At 33.2% G+C, this 26,431-nt stretch overlaps 1 protein-coding gene across 1 annotated transcript in view; it reads right to left on the reverse strand.

Annotated features, from left to right (window-relative positions):
- Positions 1-17,019: 17,019 nt before the first annotated feature.
- Positions 17,020-26,431, reverse strand: part of LOC119643670 (zinc finger protein 2) — a 29,231-nt gene continuing 19,819 nt past the window's right edge. The window contains exon 5 of the mRNA XM_038043068.1: positions 17,020-17,411. Coding sequence (XP_037898996.1) covers positions 17,388-17,411 — 24 coding nt within the window. The 3' untranslated portion in view covers positions 17,020-17,387. The remainder of the gene's footprint in view (positions 17,412-26,431) is intronic.

Consider the following 26,431-nt stretch of genomic DNA (forward strand, 5'->3'; position numbering starts at 1 on the left):
CTTTTTATAAGCCTTTCTTCTGGGTGGTTGATTTTCCCTGTCAGCTTCCTACGAGCGATTGACTTATATAAAGAGAATCCGTAGCTTATTTGTATATTATACGGTCTTTAAATTCTACAAGAAAGAAACAAATCAGCCTGCTCTCATCGTTGCGATGCATTCTTTGCATTATTGTAAACACGTCACCACCGCGACAAAATTTTATACGCAATGTTATAATAAAAGAATTTAAAATGTTCCCTTTTTGTTCAAAATGTACATACAGTGACTATTAGAAAAATCACTAAATCAATTAGTTATATTACTAATTTCGAACATATTACAGTTGGAAAATATATAATAGTTGGAAAAATAATTTACAGCGATAATGTTGTTAAGATAATGAATGAATTCATATAAAACAATGAAACAATTATCAAGATATTTGTTTCTTCAAAGCTCACAACTAAGGAGAAAAGTCCTTCTATTCTAAACAAAATGTTGTCTGATTGGCTTTATTCACAAAAACTTCAAGCCAATAAAACAATTAATTCATTTCTAAATTTTAAAAATATTGAAAAACATTAATAATCGACGAGTTTGTCATAATCAAAATACTTTCGCAGTTATATCTCTACGTGTGTAAAATATTTCTCGGTAAAGCATAATTAACGAGGGTGGTTCGTGTTCTTTTGTCTGTACTTTTTTTACCGTTAGTAGAATTATTCAACTTTTTCGGACCAATAAGTGGAAGTATATTTGTGACATTAGCCCCAGACTGCTATTAACTTCTTTAATACCAGCACTGACGGAGGTTTCGTCTTTTGTATTGAAAGATTCTGATCATACGATGATGCTATTGACGGATTAGTAGTAGTAGTATAAAGCGGGATTTGACGAGCAATAGGAATCTAGTCTACTGTAGCTTGAGCAGAAAGGTGATAGAAGTCGATGTCTCTCTTTGTGCATGGTAAATCCTTTGCAGAGTTCACAACAGCTGGCATGCCGGTATACATACATATATATAAAAGAATACATAGTACATACAAGTATACATAAAAGAAACTGTTAAAGCGATTTTCAAAATGGAAAAGGTAACCCTTTCATTATTACAACGCCTCATAATACATAGAATGGCCAACAGCAAGAAATAATAAAGAAAACAAAGGTAGTCATAACAAACCAACCAAAGACAAGGAGGGTACATCAAGGGATGCACGGGAGCATCAAATGCTAATCTCACAAGCAGATGCGATTTTACGTTTATTTAACAAAAAACTAAGTGAATACAAAACTCCACTGCAAAGTTTAGCGTAGTGTTCAAGCTCTCACAACTTTTCCAATAATCCAATATGGACTTAGTGATAAAGTTTACAAAAATTTGCACAAACTTTCAGCATCCGAGAACACCACACGATCGCGATGCGTAGGGCTGCGAAATTGCCCAAAGTCGTTACAACATATTTACATATTGTGGACTGCTCAGTTAAATGTGAACAAGTATTAATGCTAATGCTGAGGTGGATGGAATTTCAGGGATCATCTTACGCGTAGCGACGGACTTATGTAGATGTTTCTGTACTTTTATTAAAGGATACATACGCAACCATCTATGTCATAATTTATTCCGACGGCCACCTACACGATGAAAAGCTTATTATTTAAATGGACATCAGAAAACATAAAGTGATGCGTTTAAACTTTATTCAATCAGCAAATCTGCTTTATATTTTTTATTTGCCTATCCTGTCGGTAAATTTTATTGTTCCTCTTTGTTTTGTTTGGCTCTTAACTCTGGGTCTTTATTTCTTTATGTGTATTTAATGGTGAATTTGAATTGCTTCACATTAAAGATTAATCTAACGTCTTTAATTCTAATAATGAAGATGCTATCATTAAATTTGCATGATTGTGCGTATACCGCGAAGTAATTTGATATTTTTCCACGGGTATTGCCACTGCTGATGTTATTATCAATATCGACGTTTACTATTTCTCGATGATGTTGCTGCAATTGTTGTTGATTGTGGTTTGTGTAGATATTGCTGCTGTAAGGGTATACATTCATAGACCTCCGGGAACAGATAGCATTTCATGTATCACCTCGTGTCATTCGTTTTCCGTTAACAAGGGACCATGCAGCAACGAGATGCGGAACAAAAGCTGCATGATAAAATAACATACTAAATCGTGACCTCATAAGTATATCTAAATAGGATCAGGCAAATAGAATAGGTTTTAATGCCACCAAACCCCAAAGCAGCTTTAACGTGCAAGGAAAAGCGATGAACAATCCACCACTTTTAGCGGTGTCAATGTACAGAAATCGGCAACTCTTGATGTTCTGGGCATGAGAATATAAAATGATGCTCGTTGGACCGAACATGTGTCCGAAGTGTCCAATGACCTAGTGAACGGCTTCGGTCTTTTAAAGAGGTGTAGAAAATACTTCACTGCAGCCGACATCTGTACCATTTACGCGGCCTAATTTCAGCTACAACTAGAATATGACTCCCCTCGATTGCGCACAGCGAAAGACTTTGGTGCTCATGGATGACGAGAGTATGTCCAAAAGTCTCGACAATCTTAAGGGGTGGCGTAGTGTGGGCTGTGTTGCACATTGCAAGGCACATGCAAGGCAAGTGTTCTAAAGAGACAAAAAACATTTGTCCAAGAATTGACCCTTTTAACAGGACTACACGGCTTCCTCAGTGTACGCACTTACTCGGACGTACTATTCAAAAGCCCTGAGATAAGCCGTTACTATAGATAATGCATCAGCAATTTCTTAAATATTTTGAAGGTTTTTAAAACCTTGAGCATGCCTAGTTGCTGACATAGCTTAAGCAAGTTTCCTTCTACATAAGAATCGCCTTGGCTTAAAGAACGAAATCTCAATGTCCAGTCTGCCGCTGATAATCCATAAATCAAATAGGTTTTACTAAGCTTTGGTTCAAAATTTGATACTCTTAAGTTACTAAAAAATTTGTTGTTAGCTTGGTTAGACACATGCTTGAATAGATCTGAATTGATTAGCTTTCTATGTATTAGTGTCACGTGCATTCAATGAAACCTCTTTAGAAGCAGTTTCTACTATTCGTCTTAAAAAATTTTAGACGGGGCCTAATGTTCGCTCTCCCGCCTTAGAAACACACACTTCAATTTACAAATTCAAATTCCGTGGAAAAGCACTAAAAGTATATTAATTTTACCATTTTTTAATAGAGCAATATTAAATTACTTGATGAATGAGGAAATTATTCTTCGTTAGCGCATATCTTAAAAATTTCAATTGACAAAGCTTAATCGGTGTAGAAGTATCTCGAAACTTTACAATTAACTATGTGTTTAATGGAATCATTTTAACGATGTTTGCAATGCACTTTCCATAGCGTTTTTTTGTTTTTAGCTTGTTTTAGCTTGTTTTTTTCAGTTTCCAAAATTATAAGTGGAAAATATACAATGGGAATTATGGAAACATATGTTACAATTAAGGTTATGTGCACCGGGTGCTGAGTTCAGGAGACAATGCCTTGATATAATGTATATCAATAATAATACTCCAGATGATATAATATATAAAACACCAAAATGGTCGGGCTGACTACTTTAACTGCACTTTAACGAAAATATAATCTATAATATTTTAAAGCTTTAATAATTGAATAGTAGGCCAAAGTTCATATCATACTAATAAGATTAAGTGCTGCGATTTATCTTGCTGACGCTATTATCGCAACCCGTGTCTATGAAATTTAGGAAACCATTTGGCAGATGGACGGGATTGTACATATGGCTCATAAAGTGTCTTTTGAGCATGGAGGTAAAAAGGAAAAAGCGATCCGCATGGTATGCCAGTTCGTCAGAATGCACATATAAACAAGACATAGACATGAATAAATCTGAGAGCAGTCAATGTGGAGAAATAAACAAAGAAAGAACAACCAATCAATTTTTGGGACATTAATGTACGCACCCTGTCTGTAAGTCAGTCAAATAAATTTCAATTCTCAAAAAGAACGGTTAGCAGCAGTGAGTTAATATCAAGACGTATTAATGCTACTAATTTCAAAGTTCTATATTTTTTTACAAATCTATGTTATGTTAACGGGCTCGCGATGAAAATGTTCATACGTTTCATTCACTTTTAGTCGGCAACGTTTTATCATATGAATTAAAAATGCCGTGTACAGTTGCTTTAAATTCCACCTAAGCGAAATGTATGGAGCTTACATCTACAGCGAAGGAGCTTCATACTTGCATGAACTGCTAGAAATAAATTATAGTTGAAATGTTCTAAATCTATCTTCATGAAAAGTGAATGACAAGAATATGGTAAAAGAATATTATTGCTCAAACATCTAATGTAATGACGTATGTTCTGAGTACGTATGTGATGCGTATAACACATGTGAAATTGACCCAGTCCGTTATAGTACCTCTTACATGTAATGTTCTATATACATTCGATAAAATGATTTTTCTATGATTAAAGAATTATTTCACACCTGTCCTTGAATATACATCATTTGTCTGATCATCTAGCGACACTAGTATTTGACGTTTTTAGTTTTGGTGAATTTTTGTTGAAAACTGGTGGCACGTTACCAGCTTTATGTAAAGAAAAGAACACTAAAAATTAGTTACGACGACACATCTTGTAACCTTTTGCTTTTTATTATTAATTTTGATACTTCACATCTTTCTATACCCTTAGAAACTACATTGAGAGTTTCTTAAAACTCTGGAAAGGACTTAGAGAGAAAATAACTTGCTATTTCGTAGTAAATAATGAAACTCATAAATGGTATGTTTTTTTGCTGTAAGTTTTCAATTTATTAATAATATTATATATGCACATTTTTTCTACTTCAGCTTTTTTAAATATATAGGAACTTTTATAATCTTTATGTTTACTGATATATAACTATATTCATCTTAATCACCATCGTCACCATCATGATTGTTATCATCGACTTCATCATCATTGTCATTAATATAATGTTAATGTGGTAAATATTTTACTCCTCTCTCTCTACTTCTAAAATTTCTTATATATGCGTTTATTTTTTTTTTTCAGTAGTCATAAACTATTTACCATTTGTTCTTGTATAAATATATGCTTATTTATGAATATTATATGCCACACAGCGTACATGGCACATATTTATGATTATAAAACTCACGATAAATCAGCTGAAACTTTTCGTTTCAATAAAATATTTTTCTTTCAGCTTACTCAACGCGGGAAATGTTTTATTAGTAGTCTAAAGAGCACACATTGAGATCGAAAACAAATAAATTATTGACTCCGACTAATATCACACTTTGATTTTATGCTCAAGGGTATAGTGTTTTTCGTAGATATAATTTCATTGTCCTGTACTCCGAGATGAGACTAATTAATGTTTATCTAGTTGAGTTAAAGATGGGAGTGCATTCGTATACTTTCCTAGCTTAGGCCAGAATAAAAACTTCGTGTTAAATAAAAAAAAAATATCATATGCGATTAAGACCACGCAGGTATGAAGAATTTACAAAATTTGTCGTTGAAGCTCCCTTCCCCAAACGTCCAGAAATATCCATAAAACACCCACTTTTATTATTTATGTTTTTGATATGATCTCGTCTATATTTTCGTCAGAACAAACCTTTCGTGTATCTCTCTTTCTTCTATTTTATCAATGCTATCACTCGCAAATCTTGGCCAACTAATTTGCATCTTTTGAATCAATATAAGTTTTAACAGGCAATTACCAAAGGGTCACTCATGGTGAATGCGACTTTCTTCCTTGTTATTATGTGATTTGGTTTAACAGTTAATGCTCTTAGTTGACATTGTGATATGTTTACGTTGAAGATTTTTGAACTTATTTTTGAATGAATGTTGCGTTGCCATAGAATTATAGATATATGTTTATTCCTACTCGCCTTTTTAGTTTAATTCTGCTTTTGTAAATATATACGTGTAGAGTGATAGCATTCTTCTTTATATATTTACATTTTTATACATACATATGTACATGATAGGAACGGAGGACACTTATATTTCGAACCGATGAGATATTAACAACCATCTGACGCGCAATCATTCTTTCAGTTATATTGACACTTTAATATGTATATGACATGCAAAGCAAGCAAATTTAGTAAATTTAGTAAATTTAGTAATTCCTAACATTGTAAGAATTAAATTTGAAGGGTTTCTTTCAGTTAATAAGATGAGGGGAAATTTCTATAAGAAATCCATAGAAGAAACAATTTGTAAATTAATTTAAGTAACGCGCAAATTTGTAGTATCAAAACAATCATATAAGCACAGCACGGGATTATATGATCTTGAAGCAAAAGGATTATGCGTTAATGCCGTGAAGTTATTTAAAAACAAATTTCGAATAAGATCTAAAAATGTTTGAAGTTTTCAATCAGTTTTTTGAAAGAAAAAGACAAGTTTTGTATACTTCTGAAATAGAAAGTGGTGAGTATTGTTTCCTGTGCACAAATGACTCATTGACAATGCTTTTAATACTGCTCATAAAGTTGAATAACAAGTTAAACAAGTTAGAACATTTAAATCCCTTTGTCACAAAATATATAAAAGGCACATTTTGCCTCGTAAGGCTCACTTTTCATGAGCATTCTGATGTGAGAAAGAGCCAGCAATATCCTATGTAGCTCAATGGGCTTTTTTTCTATATCACTTTTGTTTATATATGAAATCGCAACGGCTAATTGTTTTTGTAAAAATTCACTTTTGTTGCCATTTTTTTGTAGCGGGTGTTCACAAAATATGTCAACCAACTTCTCCAAATTCCTTTAATATCGCAAAAAAAAGTGTTTACCAATTTTGAAGATGATTTTAACGAAACTGTACGCTGATATATTTTGCGTCATAGAACAATGCTATTGAAAATAATTTGAAGAAGGTGGTATGGCGTGAATGAACCTGTATATCGGATTTGGAAAAAAAATTTACCACTCTAGGCCACGCAGGTGAACTTTTTAGGCCACATCACATATAAGAACTCTCATGAGTATAAACGTTTATATGAAAATGAAATATAGTTCTTTGTATTTTATGGCACAGATAGACTTAAAATACAATAAAAGATTCAATAGTCAATACTTTGTCCGGTTTTTGCCGACCCGTTTTATCCCTTTATTTTTATGAAATTTATGTTCGGTGCAGCTGCGGATACTTAAAACAAGTAGGGATTATATACTTAGTTCTTCTACATACTCATGATTGAGCCACACATTTCCAATATAGCGTCTGACGTATATGTGTCCATCCGCCAAAAGTCCAAAACTATCAAAAATGCCCCACAAACTGCGACATCAAGTCCAGCCACTTCATTGTTCTGCTGTGAACTAATATATTGCATGAGGCGTAACATCAGAATTTTTATAATTAAGTTTTGAGTGGTTATGACGACTTATTACCTTATTGAAGAGCTAATTTTATAATTCAACTCCATCAAAGAGGATGGAAACCCGCGAATTAGTTAGCAAAACTAAGCCAAATGCTTCATTAAACTAAATTGTGATTGATTTAAAAAAATTTGTGAGCTGGTGCCCGACAAAAGAGTATTTGCAGAGCGACAAAGGGGCAGCGAAGGAAGAAAACGTGGATGAACTAAGGTAATCTGTGGGAAGTTTTGAATATTTTAGAACAGTTGAACATAAAATATGACAATAACAACAGCGAAAAATAACTACCAGGGCAGCATTCAGCACCAACCTCCACAATGTAGAACACTGTCGTTATGTTAAGGCAAAACTTAATGAATATGGATGAGCAGTAGGTGGAGCGCTAAGTATCGAAATAGAATTTCTTCTAAACTATTTTTTGCAGCTTTCCATAAAAATGGAAATGATCAAAAACTATCGATAGAGGAAATTAAATATGCTGTTTTTTTGAGTGTTGCCGGTTCAGAAGATGCCGTAAATTAGTGGAAGGACAGAAAAGCAAACATGGCAATGACTTCGGAGCAAGTACGATTGATCGTGGCTACCGCTTTTAACGTTACACCAAGGGTGCAGAAACCGATTTTTTGTAAACAGATTGAATACGTTAACAAACGTGCGAAGACCTCTGACGTTGAAACATTCAGAGAAGTAGAGATCGTAAATGGCACATAATCCGTGAATTTTTACACATAATAAAAATGGTACCAAATTTTGAAGGCAAGCAGGAAATATGCGTTTGATGGCGACAAGCTGCCCATACAGATTTTGAAATATTTGAAGGTAGTTCGAAATATTACCAGTCCATTACAATTGTTGCGAACAAGATTAAGCGTTCACAAGTATGATGTTATTATATGTGGTTATATCGATACCGTTTTGAGCTTTAAGTCGATTATCGCTCGCTTGGATTTCACAGATTCCGAGAAAGACTCCATTTACTGGATAGAGTAGGAATCATCCTCCCTTCGACAAAGGAATATAACATTTTTGCAGTACTATGATCAAGTCGAGAAAAAACTGATCTTTGGATATGCAGAATGGAGGCGCTCAGATACAGGGAAGACTCAAATTGTGAACTTTTTTCGGAGATCCGACTAAGCCATCGTTACCCCTGGCGATAATCACTCGCTGCCAACTATGCCGAAAGCGTTGAGGGTGAGGAAAAAGATAGGACTGATCCTAAATAACAGAATCCTGTAGCTGAGAAATAGGAAACTGGTACTCATCTAGCAAAAACTCTTATTTCACAAAACATAAAATTTATGGGAATGGGCCTCAAAGACGGTAAATCACACAAGAGGCTATAGGCAACCGACGGAATCGGGTAATAATCTCTTATCACAAGGTCAGCAATGTCGTGCGTCGTTACAATGACGTACGGACAATGAAAAACCCGAACAGTGGTTCTGCGACATTTACGGGAACCAAAAAGCAAAGGATTAATCACCTCCGTTATGATACTCCATTATGGAAATAGAGGGAGCACAAATAAATTCTGCGGGCGAGATTAATAAAAGAAAGAAAAATCGCAGGCGGACAATCAAACTACTAATTGGCATAAGGGAATCAAAAGATAACATCAGACTTTCAGACGAATAGTTCTAGCGTAGGAACTTTTGTCAGTAAAATTGATTCATGATTTGGAAAATATTACAATGCTATAATAGGAATGTTGTAGTCAATATTCATGTCAACAAAAATGGCCCAGTCTATTTCAAATTGTATGCGTGCCCAATGGGGTATATGATTCTTTGAGGAATGGAAAAATAGGACCCTGCTAACAATCCTTTGCAGACGGCAAGTAAATGCGATTCGCATTTACGAGCAACTCGCGATATAGTTTAAAGTCAGATAACTTTTGGGACTTACAAGTTATAACCATTGTTTCGCTAAGGACTTTGGCACAATAGCAGGGCGTCTAATTGCCATTTTCTAGGATGCATTTTGACGAGAAGCTGACCAAAGAATTTAATAGATTCTAACTTTTGTTGCTCTATCCAGACTTCAGCAAGCTTTAGAAACAGGCAGACCATATATCCTATCATAATAATTTCTAAAACTCTGAAGGAGAAAGAATTGATCTTGCCAGGTAACGAACATGCACTACTTATTAATGTCTGGGCTTTTGAAAAGTTAAGCAATTACCGTTGTGTTATAAGAAATTTTTATATTTACACTGACCGTCAAACACTCAAATTTTCAGTCTCGGGCAGGAATCAGAAGTCTAAAATAAACCGTTGGAAATTGTTTGAATATGACGCCAATATTTTTTACAAACCAAGCAGAGAGAATTACGTCGCTACCATACCGTCTCATCAAAATATTCATGCTCTTGTAATTAATTGATTTAAATAAATTGATCTGTTTAAATACATAAATACATTTAACATGTGCTAAAATCTATTATAATGGATCCTAAAACTACAGTTTTCTTTTACTCTTATCCTTAGCTTGCTACATCTATCTCTCTTATTTAAGTCCTTTTATATTACCTTGTTTTAAGTTTATTTCGTTTCTTTATCGGAATGTAAATTAAATTAAATCGTCAATTCTCGGCTATAAAATATTGGATTATTATTTAAAGAACAGATGAACCAATGATTTCTGCATAAGGTAATGTTTTTCTATTCGATTACTTGTAACTTTGCTTCTTTAAATAAAGATTCATTGCGCAATTTACCTTTGGATCGAATAATTGATTGACTTTACTGTTAGGTAACCCGTACGCTAGACTGGCGGTGAGATTTTTGTATATATCCATCCATTGTACCTGAGGCTTATTAAAAGGTTTATTAAAGATAGTTAAAAACGATGAATAATATTTAAAGTAGAGCATGTGTGATGTTAATGCTAATGATAAATTTTGGAGTTTTTTCGCCGAAATGGAAAAAGCGAGAAAAATGCTTGGAAATTCACCTTTGGTAAATAAAGTGCACCCAAGAACACATAAAAAACGTTGCTTTGCTAAAACAGATCAGGTTGGCAAGTTACGCTAGTCTGCATAGTGCGTGCAGTCGTGCCGCACCAATCCTTGAGCCCTAGACGACACTATACGCCGCACTACGTATTCATTACAATCTTTCGATTATCTTATCGATTATCTTTTTGCAGGAGAAAGGATTGTAAAAGGATTGAGGAACTTTTTAGTTAATTATATTTCTCAAACCTGAACTCATAATAATGGAGTGGCCCCGCATTATTAAGTTAAAAGGATTCCCTTTTATATCAAAAGTGCTGTCGAAATATTTTAAAAACCCACTGAAATGATTTTACTCCTTACAGTCATAGTTGGTTCAGTTAAGTACATTGTCAAATTCAAAAGAAATTTCTCTCAAATGATTCATCCAAAAACTACGCTTATGAATTAATAAATAAGGTAAGAAAAGTCTCCTGACAGGTTTGAAGGTAAGAAAACTGAGAGTATTGAATCAATCATTATGAAATTTTTAATGGATTGTCGTAACACTAACCATTGATGGACAGCAGAATTACACCTTGGAAGAAATTTAAAGGCAAATACGAGCGCAGGGAAACCTGGTACTACCAGCAATGAATTCAAACAACGTCGTAAAAAAGGCATCGCTAAAGAAAAAAAAAAATATGCATAGCAATGAAATCATTCCATCACATGAGAGAAAAAAAATGTTCAAAGGTTTAATTTCTGAAGGAACTCCGAGACTATGCGAAGATGACAAAATTATCAGAAATGTATGTTATTATTATATTTTCCTTACAGTTTATTGTTAATTGCGTATTGTTGAGCTTTTGAACTGATTTATCGAAGACTATTTAAATTAGACTACTTTTAATTTGAATTAACTTAAGGAAACCCATGTAGAGTGCTTTATAGTAACCACTTTGTTGTTACTACAAAATTTAATATCTATTTGTTTTTACAATTTTAATTTATAATCTATCAACAAAAATAATAAGTACTTGTTATAGCAAGATGCGCAAAATTTCAGAAGTTATTGTTCCCCAATGAGAACAGTTAAACAAGTATTTAAGTAAATAAAAAGAAACAGTATACACTTAAAAAATTGTTCCAAATAATTTGAGGAATAGGCAAGATCCAGTATATGATAAGGTTTTAATCGTTTTATCTCTTTGGATTCCTTCAGAGGACCAAGAGCTTCCTTTTTACATAAGTTTGAAAAAATTTGTTGAATTAAATTTTTCATGAATGGGAAATCCGGATCATTGTGAATATTTATTTGATATCTTTAAAGCGCTAAATAACTACATTTTGTAAGATGATGGCTTTGCGCTAGATTCCTTGGAATAAAAATAAATGTGCAATCTACCTTTGAAATGAATAATCGAGTAGTTTTACAAGGTATTGAATTTATCACAATATATATTTCAATAAAAAATACTTCAAGTGCTATTTTTAGAGGTCAATCGTTTAAAGGTGTATGCATCGACACTGCAACAGGAGCAAATTCTGCAGAAATTGTTATAATGCTGTGTTCATAAACTGTTACCAATATTTAAATTAAATCGTGCGGATTTATCGAACATCATACATATATATATTTTTTTTAATTGGTAACACTATAACAAACGTTTGTGTCAGATTTCATGTTGCAAACCGCATTAGTGTTTCAGCTGCCCTAGGTTTTCTACGACACATAAGTATTTTTTCGATTTGCGATGTGTGATTTTATTGAGCAAAACATTTCGTTTGCAAAATGAGGTTTCCTATGCAAAAACGTCTAAAAGGTTGCAAGTGAGCAGAATTTTCAGGAAAGAAATGGTTTCAAGTGGCACAAACAGTTTAAAAAAGGCCGAGAACAGGCTGAAGATAAAAAATGTCCCCGACGACCATCAATCTCTACCAATGAAAGTTACGGCAACCAAATCAAAGACTTGGTGCTCATAAACCGTCGATTAACAGTTAGCGAATTTGGCGACGCTGTTGGCATTTCATATGGATCACTCAACAACATTTTGAAGGACATTTTGGACCTGAAACGCGTCCACCTGCGAGTGGTATCAGAAACATTAAATTTCTTTGAAAAAAAGCTTCGCGTTACAAACTGTAATGAGACGATATCTGAGTATCCATCGACCATGGAACACACTATTACGAGAGATGAGATTTAGCTATACGCATAAGACAACGTTTTGGCGTGATTGAAGAGATACAGCCAGAATCGCAGACAGCTTTGAAAACTGGAAAAAACCTTGGCATAAGTACGTTCGAAGGCGACGAAATACGTTTAGAATAATAAATAGATTTAAGAAAGATAATACAAAATTGATCTTTCATTTTGAACGCAGTATATAATATGGCCGCTAGATAAATTAACATTTCTTTTCCCAGAGTACTACATTCAACTATGAATAGCTACATTGTCTATGATAAGGAGCTGACTATTATTGGGTGTGCGGTGCTTATATTTTTGTAAGTTGCTTTGAGACGCCTTTTCATTGATTAAAACATCTTCATCACTGTTAGTTTACATAAAGTGCTTCTTAACACTTCGAAAAAAATATCTGGTTACTTATATCATTTCAACAGTTTTATGCTATCCAGTGCGCTTTCCAGCATACGTGGCTTTTTAAATATAAGACATTATACCAACACTAACTGTCGATCTGCGTTGCAAAGGTACCGTCTTCAAAGATGTACACGGCAATCGGAAAGTTAAAAGCTGAGTTAAAATGTTTAAAGCGAAAGGTAATATAACCATAGGTAATAGAGTTAGGTTACCTCCTAATTTAGCACTTACTGCTTTGCTATCCTCGGCAAAACTTTTTTTTTTTGGGGAAGTCGCGGGGTGTTATATAAGGCAAATGGCGAGTGATTAATGGCGAAAGTGTAACTTTTGATTAATCACAGGGTTGACTTTTTCTAGGCAACATTTGCTAGGGAAAGTGTGAGCACATATTCGGAAGAGCAACTGCCCCGTCCAAATAAATAAATTGACGTTTCGAAGATGCGGAGTGTATCGCTTAAGGATTTTGTTACGGGCTTAACGCTCATAGTAATAAAACCATATCATTGATTTAACAGTTACGTTAAAAAGACTTGAAACGCGCTGTCTTTTACAAAGCAGTGAGTCTTCGTCTACATTTTCAATGGCTATCCAGGTTTGAAAGAACGCTTGTGACTTTGTGACAAGCTTGATACGTTGAGCTTGGTATTAAGAAATGAAAATTGTAATCCTTCTGGCGGGCATAATTATATGTATATGTATTACTTTGACCTTTAGTTTTAAAAGCCAGTCATCCCTGCTTATTAATGGATTATTTGTGGATCTCTTGGAAGCTACAACCCCAAAATTTTCTCAGCTTAGTTTTTGTGATTTTTTTACTTTTTTCTTTGTTACTGTTTTCTATCTTTATTCTTATTTTAGCTTGTGTATATATTTACTTTATATTTTGTTTGTATTATATATTTATATAAAAATTTTACACATGATATAGATCTTAAAGTACTTAAAATAGGAACTTTGTGGAGTGCGTGTGTGTATTAATATATAACAGTAATGAAATATGAGTGGAGAACTAAAAGACCACGCGTGCTTTTCTTAAGAAAAACGTTTGAGAAAGGCATTGCGTTGTAACAAAAACCAAAAAAGCAAATTTTTCTGCGTTTGCCTTATCTTATATATATGTGTAAGTATGCTATATATGTGTGAATAACAAACAGTCTTAGTAGATTTCCTTAAAATAAGATTTTAATGTTTTTATACACTTGTTGTTTTCGCTTTTTGTTTTAAGAGACTTCATATATTATTGTAATTTTCAGGAACTTTAATATTGCCAAATTTTGTTTTATTTTTGGGTTAAATTTAAAATTTTAATAATATTGAATTATATGTATATATGTGATTCCTATAATTACAGGTTTCTTGATGACATAAACAAATAGTGTGCAGTAAGAGGAAGCTGTAAATATTCGTCTTTGGGGCATATCCTTAATACTCATTATCTCTAAATTAAATTTATCAAATCGCATATCGGCAGTTGTTTTTAGCTTTTTTTGGAGTTACTTAGCAAGCGTTTGTTGAAACTATACTGTTATATTTGGTGAAAACATATATACTACAAATACTACTGGGCAGACGGACGAAAACAGAACGGATAGAGGAATATGTCGCAATTGATTCGGCAAATCAGGAATGTGGCAAATGGAAGTTTCAAAGAGATATATTTCGCCTTTTCGGCCGAAAATCTAATGTAATATATATATATATATATTATTTACTTTTCCAAAAGAGATATGCTAATGCAATATGACAACGTTTCCATTTTTTTTTTGTTATTTTTTTGTTACGAAAATAATTTAGTCAGCAACTGAGCGAATGAGCCAATACGCTGAGATTAAAAACGATCACATGCTCTTTACTATGGTAGATACTGTAAAGTAAAAACTATGCTCTTCAGTTTGTTCGTCACTCGGCCTTTGACGAAGTGGTCGAAGTGTTTCGAGTATTGACTTACGCCATTAATTTTGAGTAAGCTCAAAAATAAGTAGAAAATTCTAAAGTGGTTTCACCAATGACGTACAAACTATAGTAGAAACCGATTTAAAATGTAATATGACTAAATGTTACTGTTGCTTATATAGAAGTTTGCTTAAATTTTACAGAAATTCAGTTTTACTTGATGTTTAGACGGGAAAGAAACGGCGGTTATGCAAAAAAATACCAAAAATTAACGATTAATCGGAATAGGACTCAATCTAATATTATGAAGAAAAACTAGAATAATTTGAATAATTAGTTCGATTAAGATATCTGGTGTGCATATATCGTCAATTTGGGAATGAGCAAGAGTTTCTATGCTTTGTTTCAGCACACGATAGAAACACATTACGCATAGCAACTTAAGTAGAAAATATTGAACAGCAAAAAAATATAGTAACACATGTTACTATAATGTTCAGATCCCGAACCATACTTGGTAATGTTTCCATAAATATTTAAAACGTATTCGGCATGACAAAAGGCTAGCTTGGAACTTTACATCTCAATAAGAATCTAACTCCAACATAAAAACATTACAACAATAAGTAGCAATTAGTTCAGAGATGAGACAGTCAATAATTTGTGTTTTTACCCATCTACACAAAAGTATATACCGGCTTGTTAAAGGGGAAATCAACACAGAGAAGCACATACATATAAAATTGTAGTAATATTAAATAAACTCTTTTCATACATATGTTTATTGCACAATAGCCACATGTATTTATGTAGTATATTATCTAATTTTCTGTACATTATTAACTATGTATATATATGTTTCGGCTTCCTAAAAATATGTGGTTATACCCACCATCGAAGGGTGCTGCTGTATTTTTTGGTATAATTTTACATTATCATGATTGGCCCTGTAGAAAAGTTATGCATTTTATAATATACGTGCATTCTAAATATCAAGTATATTATAATATAGGGTAGTAGACAGTGGGTAAATATATATTCGTTCCAAACCATAATATATAATTTGCTAAAATTTTGAGTGAGATTCATTTGCCATATGAGCAAATAATATTCATAATGATGAATATAATATAATAATATTAATATAGAATATAGTTTTCTTCCTTTGCTCGTCAATGAGAATAACTTGGCTCATTGTATATTTAATGTTGTTTGCACGTTTTTATTCAATAAAAGAAAAATCCAACAGTAATACAGGTTTCGTTAAAAATGCAAAGCAAATCAGTTGAGATGTCACAAATGCAAAATCACATTTCTATTTGGCTTGCGGTCGACACAAAATACTTATAGTGAAAAAAATCCTAAAATTACAAACAGAAACAAGGACAACAGGAAAAGCAAAGAAACACAATTCGGTTACGTCCGAATTTTTAATTTTCGCCAACTATCGAAATGCATTTTCTCTGCGTAATGTCAAGTTCTTAATTGCCCGAGACTAGTTGCACAGATAACAATTTTAAACTTACCAAAGTAATAGAATAAAAATGAAGATTTCTGGTCTACAAAATACTTCTTTAGGAGGAGTGGATACATGATCTTCCTTAAACTCGGGAAACAATTTGCAGTACAATGAAATTATTCGATTTGTTTAACTTGTTTTTAAGTTATATTTAAATAAAAATTGAAAAAAAAAATTTTAATATTCCAAAAAATTTTTATTTTTGTAGAGGTCATTTTGATAGAATGTCTGTGTAGATGTCTTCAGCATAATTACATAGAAGTAACCTTATACCAGTTACCGAAGCAGCAGGCAGACAGTTTTTTAACTAACTCGAACTGGAATAGACCTGTCAATTTGGGGGTTAGTAATTATTATGTCTGTGTGCAAACTAAAACTGGAACGTAAAGTCGTGCAGACCTCCAGACAATCTATTACCTACCAAAATTGTATAATCGGTTATTCCTTTTTTTTATTTTTCATAGAAATATTATAGAGAAATTTTCCTCGTTTTACTGTATTCGTAGATATATTTAGATGTATTTAGGTGCTTGCTCTTACCTTTTATTAATGTATATATGTACATATATAACTTTAAATATACCTATAATTTAAACTTCGATTTAACTCTAAGGTTATATTTTATATATTAGGAACACGTTGGCTTACTTTCAAGATGTTATGAATCTTTAAACTTCCGTTCACTTTAGTTTTATGATTAGAAAACCGAGAAGATTTTCGACCTTAAAACTAATTATATGAATTTTTTGTTTTCACGTTAATCACCATTTAAGTATAAGTATGTACGTTTGTATTAGTATTTCTTAATAGGAACTTTTTTCTTGAAGCTTAAATGTACATATTATTATATTATAGGTGTTAGTATAAGTGAATTCCAAGATAAATTAATTCGCTTATAAGCGAATTTGCATATCTTATATACGTATTTGAACATTAGTATACTTGTTCATTCTTTCGCTGCCTATAAGAGTTCAGCTAACTTTTTCTTCCTCTTGATCTTGAATATTGTAGTCGATGCTCTTTCATACGAGATGACCGTTCAAGTTCTGCGGGGACATAAAAATATAGAAAGAAAATAAATTAAATTAACATCAAACGACATCGTTAATAATTTGCTTAGTTTATATCTTTACTATCATAAGTTTGTTGGCTATTTGTAAATTCCGGACGTTTTAACTATTCATTAAATTGACAAACATACTTTGGAGAGCAAAACAAGTTTGCTGCAAATTTGCAGTCCACTGACTTTAGAAGTCGAACACATATATATTTTCTATTAAAAAAAAGAAGATTAACAAAATCTTTTAAACACCAAAGTGGTGATGTATACAGTGACCTGTCTGTTCTATTTTTTAAATCTATAAATCTATTGAGAATATTTTCGGTTTATTTTTACAAAGACCTCGCAGATTTCATGTAAATACTTATTTACTTATTTTAAGTATGTACACCGGGTAAGATGGTTCTAAGTTAGAAGGGAAACGTTAGCAGCAAAATGTCATCACAAAGACGGCAGGAGAAACTCAAATATTTCCGGCACAGAATAGGTTTGAAGATTTATGTTCAAGACCCTCTTCCATTGAATTAAAAACAACGTTTCAATAGTCATTCTAAATCAGGTCCTTATCAAAACAAATGGTGCTGGTGTCACAACAAGTTCGGGGAGAAGACAAGTGTATTCACCTCATACAATCAAAAACCTAATTTCGTTTTTGGAAGTAATGGCACCCAGAAATGTCACATCTTGGCACGTATTCTATGAAAATTATTATTGTAAATGGTATTTTTTGATTGGCGCTGGAGCTGATATATCTGCAGTTCCAAATCGTTTCAGTCGAAGACACGAGATCTTTCCGTTAGGTTCATATGCAGTCAATGGTACTCAAATTAAGACTTTTGCGCTTCTCCATTTTTTTGCCGATCGTCTCATTCGTGGTGGCTTTCATTGGAAATTTGCAATAGGTGGTGTTATATATAATAGCATTTCATCCATTTACCTGCTGATCTTAAAAATAAAGTGTTGGCAAGACTGATTTTTCACCATTCATTCAAAATAAGTCAAAAGAACATTCGCTTGACACAGCTACGATCCATAAAGACGGCAATCCATCCACAGAACTACTTTCGGGCACTACGCATCTGTAAGACATCGATCAATCACTTGGAACAAACTGGCTATCGTCATATAGAAGCTAAAGATCGACCAGTCCAGATATTTTCGTCTGAACCTTGAAAAACTAGACGTGGCTATACGTACATACTCGACCCCAATGGGCAAGTATTCATCACGCCGAACCTAACAAGAGCAGCGCATGGCGATGTTGTGGAGATTAACGCCAGTTTAATAGAATTGCAGTTCCTAAACGCTACAATAAACCATTTATTATTGATTGGCGTATGTATCATAATAGATGCGCCATTTTCACTGCTTTGAATCTAGTCAGAGCTTATTGTCAAGCTGATGTTTATATGGATGGCGTTTGCAAAACAGCTGTAGTTACTTTAAGTTGTCATCCAGGATATATATGCTTCTAACATGCGTGGTGGTCTTCGTAACGCCGTGCAGACATTTCATATTCTTCGAACACAAAATTTTTGTTTTCTGTCTATATGGTATCTTTAGCGCCATGAGCACTGAGAAGAATTTTTAATTGTCTCAAAAGCATGGAATTGTAATCAACCAAGAGAAATATTTTTTTGGACAAGCTAAAGTAATTGTGTTGTCCTTGTTATTAATCACCTGAGAATACAATTTAAAAAAGATACGGTTGAAAACATAATAAATTTTCCCAAGCCTGCCAATGTTGAAGAACGGCGACGAATCTTAGCAATGTTAAATTTCATCTATAGTCAAGAAGTTGACGCAGCATTTGACTTTTGCATCCCAAAGACGGTGCCCAACGCGCACTTAAAGTTAACTCCTCTAAAATTGCTAACGGCGGCGTGGTTGGGCAATAGACAATGACTGGTAACTGCTAACCTTCCCCTTAAAAAACTGAAGTACAGCCTAGGCTAAGCAGAGCGCATATCACTGAGAATTATTGATAGTATACTCCTTAATTCGCGACTTCAATCATATGCTTGAAGGAAGATCGTACATAATTTCAGATCGTAAACCTTTGTTTATGCTTTTAACACAAACCCTGAACCATTACGTCTGGGTCAGTGGACCCATTTGGGCTTCATTACCCAATTTACGACAGGTATTTAGACATATATCCAAAGGCAGTGATGTTGTGGCGCACACATTGTGTCGAATTGAAAAATTTAATTCGACTGGTTATGAACAATTTTTGGCAGTTAAAGATAATTACGACGAATTGAAAGAGATTTTGCAATCAAACTCAAACTTCCCGCTTAAACAAAAAATTCTTTCTTTAACCTTTTCACAGATACTGCAAGACCTTATTTCACGGCAGACTTTAGAAAAACTACTTTTGCCATACTTCGCAGATTCTCAAGTTATGGATGACTGGCCATACGGAAATTAATATTCTAATGTCTTGTTTGGCCCTCTATAAATCACGACAGCGACAAATAGGCTGGAAACTGCCAAGAGTGTCTGTCAAATAAAGTAACAGGCGACTTTTAGAAATTTTCCTATCCCAACAAATCGAAGGTACCCACATGGACGTAGTTGGGTTTCTTCTACCGTCAGAAGATCAACGATATTTTCTAACAATTATTGATCGTTTCACTCCTTGAACAGGAAGCTCTGCTATGAAAGATATTAAAATTAATACAGTTTGTCGAAAATGTTATGATGAATGGATTTGACCCGTTGGATGTCCTGGTACAATACATCGGGATCGTAAAAGCCAGTTAATATACGGCCATTTTTAAAAAAGTACGATCGCCATTTTCAAAAAAGTACAGACCCATCACACCTCTCAGACAAATGTCACACCATAGATGGGTTTTTCAGGAATGCAACCATTTTTCGGCAATTATTTGTAGATTTTTACTGTCCTAAATGCAAAAATTTTACATATTCACATATTAACCAGGCGGAAAGTGTGCTTCACCAGTGAAAAAAATTCGATGCAAAAAATCGGAATCCAAACGCTGTTGTTCGCGCATTCAATGAGCGTATTTTCCAACCACTGCGTGATCAGCTGGCTTCGGTTCGCATGTTAGCTGAATTTTGTAAGGATGGAGACGCAAATCCAAGTGGAAAATACGCCATAACGTGCCGTAAAATAGCCTCAAACTCTATGGATAAGCAGCGTAGTGGATAAAGTTGGTAATAAATTTGTACTATGTTAACACGTTCAGCGTGTGGAAAACGATCCATCTTGTAATATGACAAACATTGCACCAAACATATGAGATCATGAATGAGTGTTCTACACATGTTACTGAAACAGAGTGCGAAATCCTGACCACGAATAGATAACCTTATATATAATACAATATAACCCTACATACACAATACAATATTGTGTTAAATACGAGCTTGTCGAACGTGTCCCATTTCAAAAGGGCAAAGATCGCTGATTTATTTAGCCAGTACAAATTTCGGTATAGATGTTTCCAGGAAAATCTGCTAACAGAAATTACTCAAAAATTAAAATGCTTTACTAACACGAAAGGTATTTCCAATTTGTTGAAAACAGTAAATAATATTTCGGAAATATTACTTCTTTAAAAGCAAACACAACCTGCCTATAAATTTTCGATCGAAAATGGATCGACCAGAAAATATCCTTGAAAAATTACTTTTAGGAACCATAATCATTTGTGAAACTTTTAATAAATTTCCTACGGATATGTGTGCTTTAACAAGAAATATGGACCAGTCATATGGAAGCAGGTGCCACAGTAGAAGTAAAAGTCCATATCGAGAACGATCAGCAAACAATAATTATTGAACTATCGATAATCGTATGATTTTAAAGTTTTAATTTTTCAACTCAACTTGAATTCCATTCAGTTTTATCTCCCGATTCCTATCTGCACCAATTAAATGATAGCATATTCATTCTCATCTCTGAGAAGGATTCTAATGACTAAAGTATTGCTGTACGCCGGGTCTGGGTGCTTCCGTCTTATATTCTCAAACACTATGTAGTATAATTTTATCTCACTATTGCACACACACTTTACAAGAGCGATAGTGATATTGAAAAATAGAGTGAGTTACCTAAAATTTTTGATTCTCTTTGAATTAACTATGCTATTAAGTCATATATTATTCATAGGCAGCATATATCAAGTCAAGTCTTCTCCAAGCTGATTTAAATAATTTAGTAACTTAAACTAATTCAAAATTTATTACCAACTGAAAAGCACGGTGGAGGGACCGTCGCGGTTTGGATATGCATGTCTATGGATGCCTATGAAAATCCTTGGCTCTTTAAGTATTTGAAACCCTTTCGGGATGCATATTGATTAGCTCATAATTTTCTAGCACTATTTATGGGTACATTCATTACAATTTTATTAATATCTCGTTTTTCCCGTTTTGTAAGTTTATTGCATTGTAGTTTTTTGTAATAGTTTGATTAGTAGAGCGATTAATTCCCCTTGTGTTTGCTATTTCACCGTAAGATTTTTTCCCTCTCCTTAACTTTACAAGCACATTTCCAACTTCTTGAGAAACTGCCGTGTCCTTTTGTATACTTCTTGACATTTTAAGGAAAACAAATAAAATGAAACTTGCCCGTAACCCAAGATACTCTTTTTCGAACCTTTTAATGGTGCTGCATGTGGTCTTTCTTTTGCTTTTTATGGAATTAAAGTACACTTTGCCTTGTAACTTTATCTTATATCAAAGAAAAATCTTGAAGAGTTAGTTAATATAAATTTTTCTTTCTTATGGAATATATTTTTTAATCCTTAACCCATCGTTGAAATTTTTAATAAGAGAAACCTTACGAACGGACGAAGACTCGTTTTGGTTCTACACCATAGTTTTAAGATTGGTTTTATAGTTCAGCAGAAATCTAGATTAAAAATAAAAATAGTAACCAATGTCATAAACAAACACAACAAGTTAAAGAGAGGAATAATAGGCTGATCTAAGAGAGGCTTTGTTTATACGGCAAGAAATAAAACCATGCTCTTTACTTGTTAACATAAAATAATTAATATTAAATAAAATTGTGAGCATTGGCAGCAAGAAAATTCACCATAAAGTAGACTCCAGTATATTGATGGACAGATGATGTAACTAAAGAAAATGTAACAGAGCAAAAAGGCGCTGGCAAACAAGCGCATATCGTGGTTATAAGATTGCACATAAAGAAAATTTAGGCAATTTACAGGCGTCATAATTCTAAGTGAGCAAAATGCATTCTGCAAACTTTTGGAGGAGATAAATGGCGACCTTTAGGGACAGGTATATAAGATAACAATGAAAACCAATGCAAACGATTGATACGACATTACATTCCAGGCTAATAATATCATCGCGATAATCTGCACATGGCTCTTGTCGGTAGAATTCAACTGACCGGCACAAGAAACGGATGTGATCCTCATAACATCTAGGAAGAGGGTAGAACGAATTACGCTGGTCGACATGGTATCGCACGACGTTCATTAAGACTTATAATCCAAAAGTATTCGCCATTGTCATAATAAAAGGAGCGTCCCCACATATAGAAAAGGTGTCCTAGCAGCCTATCGCTCGTGGGGAACTTTTACTCTCGATCCTTTTAAAATTGGTCAAGTACAATTTATATACAAACATATATAAATTCCTGTTGTTTCTGCAAGACCATAATATAAGGCCAAATGCAAGGCCAAATCCAATTTAATAACAAATAATAAATAAAATACGCGTTATGACAACAATATACAGAAGCAATATAGGCAGCAAATCTAGTATCAAACGATCAAACGTTTTCCAAACTTTTTTGGAACATACTTGCAAACACACTGAAGATTTTTGTTTATAAAACCAAGTAGCTTACTGACAAATGTTTCGAGTGCTTCATTGTATTGTAGTTAAATGCTAAAACAGCAAATTATCCTGCAGAAGGTTATAAGGGGCTACATCACATCTTTACTAAAAATTGCGTCAGTCCATCCTTCTAATTTGTTCATCAGTGTATGCCACTCTCCTAGTCGCCAGCCGTCAAAAATAGAGTTTTCCACCAAGAATTAGACTTTATACAATACTCTTACTAAATTTCTTATTAACTCGTCCGTTAATCTGCTCCGTCTTTGTGGTTCCTTCGCACAGGACTTTGGCCGGGAAACCTCAAACTCATATCGCTTTTTTTATTTCCTAGGTTAAGCTGTTATATAATGTTTTTTCGATTTTTGCTCCAAGTTAAAGCGCTACATTACTTTTTGTATATAACAACATAAATAAGGTGTTTAGCACGCATTTATACATACAAGTATAATTATTGAGTTCAATTATGACACAGGTTTCCTTTGCTTCGCTTTTCAACTTCAAGAAATACATGCCGTTTTATAAATAAAATATACATAGTATATACAATCAGAGAGAGCTACAAATATAGGGAACTCAAGAGTAAATTCAATATCCAAAGTAGTAAAGTCTCAGGAACTATTGTTGTTTCTGTTATCAGGGACAGGAGTAGCGATGTTAATTACCATTTGACTACTTGCTATTTCATTCCTATTTACTGTATCGCCAAATATTCTGTTAAACTTTTTTTGACATTACGTTATACTGTATTAAACGTGTACAAAGCAAAAGCTTAGGGTACCCATAAAAATTATACTATAATTCGAATGAATAAATATTAATATTAATTTTTAATAAATAAATATTCAAAACACTACTATCTTAAAAAAGACCAAAAAAACTTGCGCGGGTGTTTTTTCAATTTTCGTAGAATAAAAGTGGAAATTTATATCGCCTGTCTGTTGCAATTTATAAGCAAAAACCTAAAAAGGCGGGAAGTGCTTAATCGAGAAAAAAACTTGTCATTATAATATACTTTGCGCTCTATAGCCCATTTTCAATATTAACTTGCGAGTACTGATTCTCAAGTTTGAAGCAGATTGCTGCGATTTTGCGACCTGGGGAATGTTTACCAGGGAAACTACATGGACATAATATTATGAAACATTACTTTTCTAACACCTAGTTAATGCTTATATTCCTTATAAATTTTTTGGAAACAAATAGACACAAAAACAAAACAAGGCCTGAGTAATTTCCCGGCTAAGGAAACCCATTACAATGAATGAAAGGATTATTGCCAAAATTAATACAAGCGGGAAAAAAAAACTTATTTGAGAATCAAAATTAATAATAAAATATATTATGTTTGTTTCCGATACTTATTTTCTTGTAAAACAAAAATTGTGGTATAATTAATAGATATGCCGCATGCAGGGATAAAAATTAGATGAAATTTAATATCCAAATACCTCGTAAAACTTCAACTAAGGACTATTCAGATTTAACAAGGCAAGAGATTGAAAATAGGCATTCGAGAAGATTATTATACGCAATTTATTGTTTCAACAGTAAAACCCACGCGAAACGCTGGCCAATAAGTTTTTTTTTTTTTTTTATAAAAATAAGTCGTTAGAGTTTTCAAGAGCACAGACACAAAATATAAAGCTATATTAAATAGTTTAAAACAGACTGAGAACGTTTACCTAAAGTCAAATGCGCAATTTTGCGATTTAAAATATTCTTCAATAATCTTCAAAAATGAAGCCTTTTACGTTAAGAACAATCAGGAACAAGTGTAGGAGAAGCATTTGATGTTTTTTTTAGAAATAGGGCAATAGTTCAGGTTCTCTTTAAACGCAAAAAATACGTTGTGCTTTGAAGAAATCATTGAGAATTTAATATTTCCAGCAACATAAAAATATTTCATTTAGCTTATGATGAATTACCGTAAAATTCCTATCTGGTTGCTACAGTGAATAATTAAATTGTTTGCGTCAATTTACACATTTGCCTAAAGCGTACCAATATTCGGTGGGTTATAGAAGATATAAGCAAATTAGCATATTTGCGACATTGACAAGTCTAGCTTGTCTATTAAAAACAAAAAAAAAAAAAATGGCCAATTGTGGCGGAAAAATTTTTTTAATTTTATTAATTAACATATATTAATTTATTAATTTGCATCAGTCTGAAAGATTACAACTAAAAAAATTAGCATTTCTTTTATAGTGAACAGCTTGACTCTGCTTAATCATTATGATCGTATTAACAAAGAATCACACTCCGTTAAGGTATATCCTTTTTTACTAGCCGGGACTGTTGACGTAAATATTTTTGTTGCTTATTTACTTTTTTTAAAATACACTTTGAAGATATTTCTTTAATAAGTCAGCGGACTTAAAAAGTAATAAACGACAGAGATATTTTTTATGTAAATTATCTTGAAGTATTTTCAATTCTACTTACAAAAACTTTCTCTGATTTCTATCGAAGTTTGGAGTGCAAATTCGTATTCAGTTCACTGTACAATTGATACGTTAAAAAAATAACATCAGTTTAAGCTCAGTTAAATTAATGAAGATGTTTAATAGTTTTATATAGAACATTTGGAATGCCACCTCGTTTTTACTTTAGTTCGATATTATATATATATTACATGTTTATCAAGGTAAAAGATGTCGGTGACTCTTTGCACACTTGTAACTCACCGGGAATTTTATTGCTTTTCGAAATATTTGTCATTTGGTGACATTGTTTTTGCCATAGCCAATAGTGTTTATATCAACAATCTTATCTTCTCTTATACCGCCAGACAGAAAGTTTTTCTTAATTAGGTCACGCTTATGTTCATCGCTATTAATATATCGACGGTCAACATTACTGTGAAGACCACTTATGAATTCAAAGTCGCAAGCAATGTTGGTGTTTGTCTGTATTCCCACTGAGTTTGGCTGTTTTGGGATTAGGTTTTTTTTATTTAGTGAATTGCAATTTTTTGGTAATTCAGTTCCTATGGTAGACTTTTTAGCTATGTAAGCTAACATGGTTTCACTAGGCTTCTTATTCAAAGCAAGCACCATTAAAGCAACTGGTTGATGATTAGATGAACTTTCTTTTAGTGTCTCAGCGGCGCTGCTCTCATAACCTGCTCTACTCTTATCCGTATTAACTTTATTGCTA

This window comes from Glossina fuscipes, unplaced genomic scaffold, assembly GCF_014805625.2.
Source record: "Glossina fuscipes isolate IAEA_lab_2018 unplaced genomic scaffold, Yale_Gfus_2 61514, whole genome shotgun sequence".
NCBI classification, from domain to species: Eukaryota; Metazoa; Arthropoda; class Insecta; order Diptera; family Glossinidae; genus Glossina; species Glossina fuscipes.